We start from the raw sequence: 13,124 nt of genomic DNA, 5'->3' as shown, positions 1-13,124 counted from the left end.
TCCTTGAAATCTTTCGGAATTCCTTCAAAGTTTCTGTTTGAATTCTTTAAAAATCTAAGTTTCTAACAGGCTTTAAGTTTAAAATTGGATTTGAATCTCTTCCATTCTTGTTCAGTGTTAAGGGTTGAAACCCAAAAATTAGAGAAGGTATTTTCGAGGAGCGCAAAAATCAAAGACTCTGCTGACACTGGAAAATTCGAAAAAAAAAAAAATTTGTTGACAAAGTCATATGTACGTGGTAGAGAAGGGTTCATTCTAGCCGTCAAGGGTTGTAGCCAAAAAATTAGAGTGGGTATTTTCGAGGAGCCCAAAAATCAGACTGCATTGACACTAGAAAATTGAAAAGAATTCGAAATATTATTTAAAGTTTAAAAATTTTTTGTTAAGATTCCTGGAAATTTTAAACATAATTTCCATTCCAAAAAATTAAATTTTTTTGAATTAATAATAAAATTTCAAAAAAATTGTAATCCTTGTATAATATATTCTGGCGACATTATGGAAACGAACGCCAGCGATCGTTATATATGATGTATTTAAATTGTTATACTTATATATTAAAAACTTATTATAATATCGCAACATTAGTTATCACACTTGTAGGTACTTTGGTTTAAGTTATTGCTTAATTATGCTTATAATATCACGGCATTACTAGTTATACCTGTAGTTAGTTTGGTTTTAGTAACATGTTACTTATTAGTATAATATCGCAGCATTAGTAGTCATACTATATCGATATTGTTTAACGATATCATTATATTTTAATATTTAAGTTTTTCATTACCCAGAGGTAATGATGAGGCGTCGGTGGAGGTTTATCTCTGTGAACTGGCTGGACAAACTGAATCCCGTGGAACTTCGACATCTTCGGTGCGAAGCCAGTTTCAATGCTGGAAACGATGATACTAATTGTTCTTGGAAAAATTAAACGAATAATATTTATTGTAATAATTGTATGAATTTTCAACTGAAATTATGAATCTTTAACTGAATTCTTCAAGAAGAAAATAAAATTTTAAACAAAAAAATTAACTTTCTACTAAAATACAATTTTTTTTTCAAAATCAAATTTTTTGTTAAATTTTTGGTAAAAAGATTATACTTTTTAAATTAAAAATTCAACTCTTTAGTGAAAAGTAGTGTTTACAAACGAAAAAACATAAACTGAAAATTAATCAAATAAAATTGTGACTAACATCACATCGATTGTTCAGAATATGTAGATGTATATTTTTGTAATTTTTAGAAAATTCAACTATTCAGATGAAAATGTATGTGTAATATTTTGTTGAAAATTTGTCTTCCATTAAAAAAATATCACTGTTTGGTTGAAAATTCAGGTATTTTCTATAGAAAAATCGTCATTTTTGCTTATTAAACTATTTTTTATTCAAAATACAAATTTTTTTTTTTGGTTTGAATATTAGCCATTACGTTTTTTGATCAAAATTAGTATTTCCTGGTTGAAAATGCAAATTTTTGGTAGAAAATTCGTTTTTTTTTTTAATCAATTTTTCTCAACTGGAATTTTAACTATTCGATTTTTGGTCGAATATTTATCTTTTGAAGTTGTAAACTAATGTATTTTCTACAAAAATCGTATTTATTGGTAGAAAATCAATTCTGTTTAAATTTGTTTAAATTAAAAATTCCATTTTCTTTAATTCGTATTTTTTTATTTTCAAATGTTTGTTATTGAACAATAAAAGGTTTTAAATATCAAACCATTATTTTTTAAATAACAATGGGATGGATACATTTTTATCACTAAAAATTATTTGCAATGCAAAAAAAAAAACTAATCGTCTACAAAAAATTTGATTTTTCTATCACTTCGTTTATTTTTCTACCAACTTGTTGAAGTTTTAAGTCATAGGGACGAATTTTCCACAACAGTTAAATTTTATACCCAAAAATATGAAATTTCAACAAAAACATACATTTTCAAACAAATAATTAAATTTTCAATTCAAACTGTCAATGTTTATTCCAAGATAGGAAACTTTCCACAAAGTATTTCAATTTTCAACCGAAGAGATGCATTTTTAAATAAAATGTTGGAACTTCAATAACAGAAATGAATGAACAAATTTTTTAGTTTAAATAAAAAACAATTCAGTTTAACCAAAACAGAAGAATTTGCAACAAAGCACATAAATCTTCCAAATAAAAAAATAAAACAGATTAATTTTTAACCAAAAGGTTGCATTTTTAAGGAAAATATTGATTTTCTACAAAAAATAAAAACGGATTTTCAACAAAATGCATACATTTTTATTCAAACGGTTGAATTTGCAACCAACAATATTAACTTTCTAACGGAATATACGATTCTTTCAGCAATTATTAAAATTTATAGTCTTTAAAAGATCACTTCTTAACAAAAAAATGGAATGTCAATATTCATTTTAAAAAAATTGCATTTTATAAAAGCAAATATTCTACGCAATAGTTTAATTTTTAACCAACTGTTTGATTGTTCTGCCAAATTTTGAAATTTTCTACCAACTTGAATTTTTTTGATTGAGCATGATTAGTGAATGACTCATTTTGAATGAAATATAGAAAAAGAATGATTCTCATTTTTAGATATACAACACAATGTTTCAAATTTTCTCCTGCTTTTTTACAACTTAATTATCTGAATTTAAGTCAATTTTCTCTGTACTTACAAAAGAGGATTCGCAGAGTATTAGAAACTAGTAGAACCAAACATACATCAAGTGAAAATACTTCAGCATCTTGTTTTCTTTGAGCAATTGTAAAAATAGTCGTTGAATTGACCACAGCAGTTTTGCATTGCCAGCATTTCTCCCCTTCCACTGACCCGCTTCACCCTCATGTGTAAACAGAAGTGCACATTACAAGCATCACTTCCTTTCCTAGAGACCGGGCTGAAAGAACTTCCTCTCACTAAGGTTTCAGCTGTTTCGCGAGTACCAGCGCCGTCGGACGAGATAAATAGTGATAGATTGTCGGTAATAAAGACTAATGCACATGCACAAAGATTGATTTGACGTCTGCAGGTTGCAAACTTCAACTTTTTTTCTCTTTCTAGACGTAAGTGACATTTTCGTACTATACGTAAAATAAAGTATCGTGTGAAATGCGAGAACAATTGGCCTTTGCTAACTTACCTTCCTCGTCGCACAATATACATTGCGCTCACTTATTATTCAGATTGCACCTCTCGCTCCTTTTTGTTTGTTTGCTTAACGCTATTTGGGTCACAACTTTTTTTTATAATAAATTCAGAATGCATTCTAATTTGCAATATGCTATTCTTATGCACCAAAAATTTATTCAACTTCAAAATCGTATGCTAAAATAATATTACATGAATATATAATACTACTTTCAGAATTAACAACCCTAAGTCCTTACAAAATAATTCACCCCGAGTTCGGCTTAACATCCGCTTGTCCCTCCCCCTGACCTTCGGGTGGTACCGATCGCTCACTTTCATTGTGCATCGGAGCAGGGGAAAAATTCGGATTCCCTACATCAGAACTGGATACGGAACTTGTGCTCAGTGGAGCATTGTTACCACCACTACTATCTGCTACTCCATGGGGAGACTGAGGATGATAATGAGGACTATGTGGACTATGAGGTCCATGAGGATGTGGCCTTCCCATCGCATGGGATGGGTATTGAGAGTAAGGTTGATGATAGTAGGGATGTGGATACTGTGGGTATGGTTGGTGGTACGTTTGTTGCTGTGTATAACCGTATGAAGGATGTGGAGGCCTGGGAGCAAGGGGAACGTTTTGCGGCTGTTGACCGCCAGAAGGATATTGCTGTGGATAAGCTTGACCTGGTGGCATCATGGGACCTGTATGTGTAGTAGTTGGAGCCCCTGTAGCGGGAAGAATTTGTGGTGCGCCTTGAGGTCCTGGGTGTGGTGTTACCGAGTGATTTGGAAGAATTCCTGCAGATTGGTGCGGTGGGTGTTGCATAGGAGATGCTGGAGGCGGCGTTGGGGTTGGTGGAGCTGGAGAAGCTGCTGGTGGTTGTGACGGTAACTGCTGGGGAGGTTGTTGTGGTGGTGGCAGTGGCTGTTGTTGCGGTTGCAATGGTTGCTGTTGAGATGGTAGAGGTTGTTGTAGTGGTGGTTGAGATTGTACCTGCTGTTGTTGAGATTGCAATTGTTGCTGTTGAGATTGTAATTGTTGTGGCTGCGATTGTAGCTGCAGCTGAGTTTGTTGCTGCTGTTGCATTTGTGACGGAGAAACCAGTTGTGCTTGATTTGGTTGAGGCATCGTCCCCTGCGATTGTTGACCAGGTGACGGAATCTGAGACTGCAGTTGTTGATTCGATTGAGGGATTGGCGATGGAGATGACTGCTGTTGTGATGGAGTTGGAACCATCGGAGAAATCGCACCCGGGTAATTTCCAGCAGTGTTCGATTGATGGGGAGAGTTTGGTTGTACTGCTACTTCTGGTTTTCCTTCCTCATAAGGAGGCGATTGAGTTCCCTTTTTCTGTATCTTTCCCGGTTCTATCGATTTTTTCTCCATTGGATCGTTATCGGTTGATTGCTAAAAATATTTCAGACATTGTTCTTTACCGATGATTGGTATAATTATTTGCTTTATGTACTGCATGTAAATTTAGATCAAGCATAAAGATGTGCACACTTTACAGAAATTTAAATTTTGCAAATTAATGAAATATTTTGTATATTCAATGATATGGTTTCTAATATAGACTGAATACTTACATCAGCTGAAACTTCCTCATTCATAGCAGCTGTCGTCGGCGTGGGTGTTGAATTTGGTGTTGATTCACTGGATGCTGGTCCATCAGAACGGTTTTCCTCAGGACCCTTAAGTCTATCACGGCGTAGAAGGTCATATTGGCGTTCCACCATCTTATTGAATGCATCTTCATCCACCGCAGGTTTGCAATGTTTTTTTAGTTCTTCCTGAAAGACTTCACTCGCTTCAACAAACTTTCGCTTCTTTGCCTCGTACTTTTCTTCAATTTGCTGAAGTTCAGCTTCTAATTTTTTCTGAAAGGAAAAGTGAAATTAGTTTAATTCTGTTCAGTGCATATATGTAGGGCGCCCGCATTAAAAAAGGCCTTTATGGTCAGTACGGAGTTACGTATAGGGTGCATCGTACTTGGTGCATCGTGAGGGACTGAACTTGCCGACGAAGAACTTGCATTCTTTGAGTAGTAACGACAGATCGTACATCCGGCACTACAGTGTCGCTAAATATTTCGTTAATGAGCCGATGATTACGAGTGTACCGAGAGTAAGCCACGTGCTTCACTGTATATCCATCGTCTTGATCTACAAAATATTTATACAAACTTATGAAGATTTTCACTGAATTTTATTTGCATTTGAATGTTTGGTTTAATCAAACTAAACTGACAAAAACTTTTTAGGAATGCTCACCATCTTCATCTTCAGCGGGTAGAATATCAATGCGTCTATCCTGAGCTGCTTGGCTTTTGCTACTTCCTGATGATCGTTCATGACTTTCGCGATCATCAGTACTTTGTTGTGCTGCACACAACGCTGCATTAGATACAAGACGTGAATCTATTGTAAAACTTTGTTTTTAATCATTTTTGTAATTTAATAATTAACTTGAAAGCAGTTACCTGACTTTCCACGATTTTTGGCAGCAATATACGCTAAGTATGCTGGAGAGTTGTGGTAAGATTTCAAACTTTTCTCATACTCGACCTGAATAAATTGAAATCAAATTAACTTTTAGGTAGATTAAATTAACGGTGTGGCAAATATAATGTAGCTGCGGTTAAAAGCAGAATTATTTTGTAAGTCTGACTTCAGCACCTTTTCCGTCTCATATTCTTCTATGAATTCAGTTTTATCAACCTCTGGCAGCTCCCTCCACATTTGACCAATGATTTTGCCTATTTCCCATAATTTTAATTCCGGGTTCTGAGCTTTAACTTGATCCCAAACTTTTCTGCTGTATCTCATGTACGGCATAAGAGGTTTTTCTGGCGGTTTAGGTGGTTTCGGAGTCCTAGAATCAGCCTATTACCAAAATTTTTTTGACAAAACAATTTTTTCAACAATTTAAATCAACTATTTTTCACGACTTAGTATTACGTAACACCAATTATGTAACACAAGTTTCCGATTTTTCGTGTACTTCACACACACACACACACACACACACACACACACACACACACACACACACACACACACACACACACACACACACACACACACACACACACACACACACACACACACACACACACACACAGTAGACGCGCTGGGGCTTACATACATGGTACACATGATTGCTACCCGAATTGCACAACAGCAAGGAAGAAGCCATTGTACAGGGGCATTTTCATATTTCGCGCCTTTAAAGTTGCATTCGGATCGGCCATTCCGTCAAGTCCGCGCATCTTCGGATCAAGTTGATCATAGTTTCCATGGATGCGATAGAAGCTTCAAATGGATACAAGTGTCAAAAAATACAGGTTATGTTATGTAATAATTACAAATAATAAAAGTGTTTCATTAATAATGAAGTGAGACTTGTGGACTGAGAAGTAAACGTCAAGTTTCTTCTGTGCCAATAACATTATGGAATGGCTACTGAATGATAAATACTATAAATTGGTAATAATATTGTGCGCTTTTAGTGGGCGAAGAGTGAATTGTGTTTAACGCTTATTTGCGGCATAAAAAAAGGTATTTTATGAATAGACAGGAATTGTTTTGAATAAAGTGAATAAAATATTACATGCAAAAATTTTTAATTAACATCACCTACAATTACTTACAGCGATTTCGGTAAAAAGGTGAATCCGACCATAACTTCGAAATAATGACAGATCGACCCGGCATGTTTATTATATTTTCGATTGATCCTTTACCAAAGAAATGTTGTGGTTTTGTATGTTTGTCACTGACAGTGTCGGCAGTAATAATTTAAACAATAATTACTTTAAATAATCTAACAATCATTACTTATTAATAACTTTAATAAGTAACATATTATCTCTGAAATTAATAACTGATTTCCATTGTTGTTTTTTCACAAATCGATCATAGATAAATTCACATCAGGAAATGCAGATGGATTTTGTGCATTTCAGCTGGCTCATTTCAATGAACATTATTGGAAAACCGTCATCTCTAGACCTTATCCCAAGCCTGGAGATAGATCAGCCTAAAATTAATTCCGAGTCATTCTGATGATATAGTTGTATCAAAAAAATATCTCGAGGTAATTTAACTTGCCTGAATTTTAATCATTAAAATATTTAGGGATTTTTTTTGTATTTTAGAAAATATTTTCTCTGGACCTCATCCTAAAATTTTGTTTGATTAACTATTAACATAAATTAGAGACTCTTTGGTGATAGGATTGTTTAGAAAATTTATCTAGACAAGATAATATATTAGCCCAGAATTGTTATTGCATTTTTTTGAAAAATTATTCTATTTTCAAAATTGCTATTTCTGGATATGATTTCCAAACTGGCATTTAATCAGCCTTTAAAATTCATTCTAATTCATTTTTATCATATAGGTGTATCAAAAAGATGTCTCGAGGAAATGTAACTTGCCTGAATGTTAATTAATAAAATATTTAGGGATGTTTTTGTATTTTGAAAATGTTTTCCCGGGACTTTATCTCAAAATTCTGGTCGAAAATTTTGCTTCTGCATTGTCTGAATCAATTTTTTAAACAATCCTATCACCAACGAGTCTCTCATTTATTTTAATAGTTAATCAAACCGAATTTTAGGATGAGGTCCAGAGAAAGCATTTTCTAAAATACCAAGAAATCCCTAAATATTTTATTAATTAAAATTCAGGCAAGTTAAATTGCCTCGAGATATCTTTTTGATACGGCTATATCATAAAAAGGAATTAGAATGAGTTTCAAAGACTGATCAAATGCCAGTTTGGGAATCAAATCCAGAGATAGCGATTTTGAAAATAGAATATCTTTAAAAAAATTAAATAACAACTCTGGGCTAAATTATCTTGTCTAGATAAATTTTTTAAACAATTCTATCACCAATGAGTCTCTAATTTATTTTAATAGTTAATCAAACGAAATTTTAGGATGAGGTCCAGAGAAAGCATTTTCTAAAATACCAAGAAATCCTAAATATTTTATTAATTAAAATTCAGGCAAGTTAAATTGCCTCGAGATATCTTTTTGATACGGCTATATCATCAGAATGACTCAGAATTAATTTTAGGCTGATCAATCCCCAGTCTTAGGATAAGGTCTAGAGATGATGGTTTTCCAATAATGTTCATTAAAATGAGCCAGCTGAAATGCACAAAATCCATCTGCATTTCCTGATGTGAATTTATCTATGATCGATTTGTGAAAAAAAAACAATGGAAATCTGTTATTAATTTCAGGGATGTGTTACTTATTAATGTTATTAATAAGTAATGATTTTTAGATTATTTAAAGTAATTATTGTTTAAATTATTACTGCCGACACTGCCAGTAACAAACATACAAACCACAACATTTCTTTGGTAAAGGATCAATCGAAAATATAATAAACATGCCGGGCCGATCTGTCATTATTTCGCAGTTATGGTCGGATTCACCTTTTTACCGAAATCGCTGTAAGTAATTGTAGGTAATTTCAATTAAAAATTTTTGCATGTAATATTTTATTCGCTTTATTCAAAACAAATCCTGCCTATTCATAAAATACCTTTTTTATGCCGCAAATAAGCGTTAAACACAATTCACTCTTCGCCCACTAAAAGCGCACAATATTATTACCAATTTATAGTATTTGTCACTCAGTAGCCATTCCATAATGTTATTGGCACAGAAGAAACTTGACGTTTACTTCTCAGTCCACAAGTCTCACTTCACTATCAATGAAACACTTATTATTTGTAATTATTATATAACATAGCCTGTATTTTTTTGACACTTGTATCCATTTAAAGTTTCGAACGCATCCATGGAAACTATGATAAACTTGATTCGAAGATGCACGGACTTGACCGAATGGCCGATCCGAATGCAACTTTAAAGGCGCGAAATATGAAAACGCCCCTGTACAATGGCTTCTTCCCTGCTATTGTGCAATTCGGGTAGCAATCAAGTGCGCCATATATGTAAGCCCCAGCGTGTCCACCCTGTATATATAAGGTCGTGATACATCTCCTACTTTTCCTTCTCCTTGACAATGATGTTGTAATCGGCCGGAGCCGACAATTCGATAAGAATTATAGCTCGTTTCTCGAAATCCTGGAGAACAATGTCAGAAGCGACAAATATAGTAGTAAATCACTCTTAAGGCCGTATTATTTCTCCAGAGATGCGTAGCTCGAACGTGCAGAAGACACCCATATAGTATATGTTGAAGGTACTTAGTGTGTGCATAACACGGTCTGCACCTATAGCTGGGAACTTCTTGACTTAAAATGCGGTCATGGTATAGTAATGTGGAAATGACACCATCCTGGCACGTGAAAATGAAACTCTTTGTACCTGAATTAAGTCCTGATAATGTGAGGAAAGCAAAAGTCTGCTCCTTCGACCATAACTGATCTTGGACATTTATGTGAAAGTTTCCGTTCATTGTCTTGTTGAGTGGCTGTTGGCGGAATTTTTCAACCTCTGCTTTCTTTACTTGGGCTTTTAGAAGTAAGGCATCTAGCAGTACCCAAAACAATTCGCTTATTAAGACATTAGAGATTCAAAAGTTCGCGCCCACCTTGACGGCGCTAGATTTCTAATCACGGAACGATCAAATAAATATGTAAGCTCTTCTGCATATGTATGATCGTACGCATGACAATATCAAGGGCCGTAAGCTCTGACGGGTTGCGGATAGAGGGTCTCTTCGCCAACGGTTTCCGCTGAATATAGTTACAATAATTAATAAGCAGTCATGGACAATTGTCCAGGGATAGGCCCGAAGGAATAACTCCTAAGCGGCACCTGGATAAGGTGTCTCAAACGATAAGTCTGAAATACCAGGCGACCTCTCAGAGTATGTAGCCTTATCCTTGCATACGGGGCTCTACAAGGATAGACGAACCCTTTTCACTAGCTGCTCGTCGGAACAACAATGACAACACCAAACATAGCTGTAGTAAGTGCGGCTTCAAACAATAGAAACGCGCAGGGTTCCCGAAAATGGGTCGGACAACAATGCCGACTGCCCTAGAGTTGGGGGCGAACGGATCAACTTAGAGATGACCTGCTGGAGTGCTATAATACCAGTATAGCCCCTGAACGAAAAGATTACATGGCGCGACTGCATGCTCCGTGGTGTGAGAAACAGTCAAAGCTCTCATATTTTTCGCATAAATGACTGCGAAAACGTGCCGAGGAACACCGGAAAAGGGATTATATAAGCTAAGCGTCTGCTTTACCGCAGCTAGAACAAGCCGGGAACAGACCCAATAGAGAAAGATCGATGCTTAAGGTTCCGGAGAAACATAAACATTCAGGTTTCTCTCAATCCCGTAAAATAAAACGAACGGCTGACAATTAAACCAAAAGACGAATGGATCATCTTACCACAAAGATAGATTGATCCAGGCAGTACGCGTCTCGCATTCAGTGTGTGCTTGGCTACATAACATCTGGCAGAAATTTCATCACCACGGTTCGACAATTCGCGCGCCAACTGCGCATCCGTATCACACACTGAACAAGTAAAATCTTCTGACCATCATGCAGCATATGTTTGAAAGAATACAGTTACTATCTGACGCTAAGAGAAGTCTAAGGCGGAAAGAGAGGTGGGTCAGAAAAACCTACAGTTTTTCTCTGATGCCTCCCGAATCTTCGAAGACCCCACCGTTATTTTCGACCATCAGCCCAAACCAGAGCTGATCGAAGCATTTTGAAGAGAATTCTGCAAAGTTCGCAATTCACTGGAAGAAGACTCTAAGAACATAAATAGCTTCTAAGAGCTATGCGATGCCCTAATAAAACCTGAGGAAGAATGGTCACCTATCATTTCCGAGGAGGTGAAAAAAGTATTAAGAGGCATGGAGAACTATTCCTCTCCGAGATCAAATGGTATCAAGACCTTCTATTAGAAGAAGCTTCCTCCAATTCACCATCATCTGACCCGCATTTTCACATCATATCTAAAGTCAAGGAATACTCTAAGGATATTGAAATGGATTTTGAGAAAGAAAAATGCGCCAAAGTTTATTTGGATCGAAGAAAACTTAATGGAATGGCCGAAGACACTAAGATCGTCGATGGAAGCGCTATACGGTACCTTCGCGCTGGAGAGACCTATACATACCTTGGCGTGCCTCAAAGCCGCATTCAGGATGTGACGTCTATAAAGGATACTCTCCGAACAGTCTTTCAAACTGTTGGCGAGGAAACTAGTATCAGCAAATAACATGCTTGCCGTCTTGGTACTACTTTATTCATTTGAAGTGGCTCCATAAACGAAGGACGAGCACAAATCCCTTGAGATCTGGACATGAAAGGAAACATGAACAAAAGCATGAACCTTAAGTCTTCTGTTCTACGACTATGCATCTTACGCTGTCAAGGTGATCGTGGAATACTAAATCTTAAATGACTTCACAACAGGATTATTCTCTTACAACACATATGGTCGCAAATGGACGGGACTCTCTTCTTAAAATGTTCAGGAAGCACTAAGAAATAAGCAAAGAAGCGTTTCTGTTCAAGGCAACGGAGGAAGCTGCTGAAACACTCGGCATTGACTTCAATATCAGGGGGGTGAACAAAATGCATCAAATCTTATATATCTCGAGTCCTCACTCCTGAATGCCCGGATTAAGAAAGCACAGAAGAAAACTTCCAAGAACAGCTCCTCGACAAGACGATGCAAGGTATCTTCCGAAGAAATATGGAGGATCAGTCTATGTCGTGTGACATAGACTTTCGGCATATTCTTTTGGAAAAGACCTCCAATGTTTCGGAATTTTTCGAGAAAATTGATCCACATTACATGGCTTGCGTTTGCGAAGATGTACTTTTATTATAGCCCACACATTTTCTATTAGATTTGCAATTCTATTACATTTATATTGGATGTGAACATACAAAATTGCCTCGAAGCGCAAGGCGCAAGCAGCACTCATTTCGAAAAACGCCTCGAAGAACGACTGAATTCGACTAACAGCTGATTCCTTTCATAAAGTATGGAGGACTGAGGTGCCCACTATGTCATAGAAAAATAAATGGATCGCTATAATTTTTTCTACGTGTAACAGTGACCACGCTCTTATGTAACAGACTGTATATAAATTTGGCACTTCTCGTCTTGCACGATTGACTTGTCCTGTCACTTCTCGTTTGGACTATTGTGCAAAACGAGAAATGCCTAATTTTCTGGAACTAGGATTTTCGGACAGCAGTCTCCATTGCACACATTGGTATCAAGATCTTAAAAGGAAGCTGAGACGACTATAGGCAAAATATTCAATTAAAATACATTGTCCTTGTGATCGGGGCTCGGGGAGGTACAAAACTATCACTGGTTCGTGACCTTGAAAGGCATACCCGCGTGCCAAAAATATGCCAAGGCACTTACGAGATAGATGCTGAAAGATGTCATCGTTGTGATTTCATCGTGCCCTGAGGACACTCATTTCACGTTCCTGATACGTGGTCATAGGTGTGATTTACCGCGGTTCAGCTGGGGACCAGTGCCATTTTTAGATGGCAGTTGCTTCCAGTGGGACCCCACAATTCTTGTTGAGCCGTTGGAAAACCAGATTTACTATCTCATCAGGCAAAAATTGTGTGACAACTAACAAGGTCACGTTTCAGAGAGGTGTCTTTCAGGGCGACACCATGAGCCCACTCCTCTTTTGCCTTACATTATTGCCACTATCTCTAGCACCGTGCCATTCCGACGGGTACTTGTGCGGCAAGGCTGCAGATCGAAAGTACAAGGTCACTCATGTATTTTACATGGACGATCTTAAGATGTATGCTAAAAACTGAGAGCAACTGCATCTAGCTCTGGGGATTGTCGAACAATATACTAAGGAAATTGGAATGGAATTTGGGTTACCAGGTGTATACATATGAAACCGGTATTGCCATCTAGCGGCCAGTAGGCACACTTGTAGGTACTGTCGGAACTTACCATTTGTGCTAATTGGCGTATTG

General features: G+C 36.4%; 1 protein-coding gene across 9 annotated transcripts in view; it reads right to left on the bottom strand.

The window, feature by feature from the left end:
* Positions 1-3,267: 3,267 nt before the first annotated feature.
* LOC117168891 (SWI/SNF-related matrix-associated actin-dependent regulator of chromatin subfamily E member 1-like) overlaps positions 3,268-13,124 on the bottom strand; it is a 45,455-nt gene continuing 35,598 nt past the window's right edge. For 7 of the 9 annotated variants that reach the window (XM_033354806.1, XM_033354805.1, XM_033354802.1 and 4 more), the window contains exons 5-10: positions 5,816-6,022; positions 5,620-5,704; positions 5,411-5,557; positions 5,130-5,302; positions 4,727-5,017; positions 3,268-4,544 (exon numbers count right to left, since the gene is read on the bottom strand). In XM_033354806.1, the coding sequence (XP_033210697.1) occupies positions 3,396-4,544; positions 4,727-5,017; positions 5,130-5,302; positions 5,411-5,557; positions 5,620-5,704; positions 5,816-6,022 (2,052 nt within the window). In that variant the 3' untranslated portion in view covers positions 3,268-3,395. The remainder of the gene's footprint in view (positions 4,545-4,726; positions 5,018-5,129; positions 5,303-5,410; positions 5,558-5,619; positions 5,705-5,815; positions 6,023-13,124) is intronic. The other 2 variants (XM_033354809.1, XM_033354807.1) reach the window with 2 other exon arrangements.

The sequence above is a fragment of the Belonocnema kinseyi genome, chromosome 3 (genome assembly GCF_010883055.1).
Source record: "Belonocnema kinseyi isolate 2016_QV_RU_SX_M_011 chromosome 3, B_treatae_v1, whole genome shotgun sequence".
NCBI classification, from domain to species: Eukaryota; Metazoa; Arthropoda; class Insecta; order Hymenoptera; family Cynipidae; genus Belonocnema; species Belonocnema kinseyi.
Note: the sequence above shows the minus strand (reverse complement) of the source record. Positions and strands in the feature narration are given on the sequence as shown.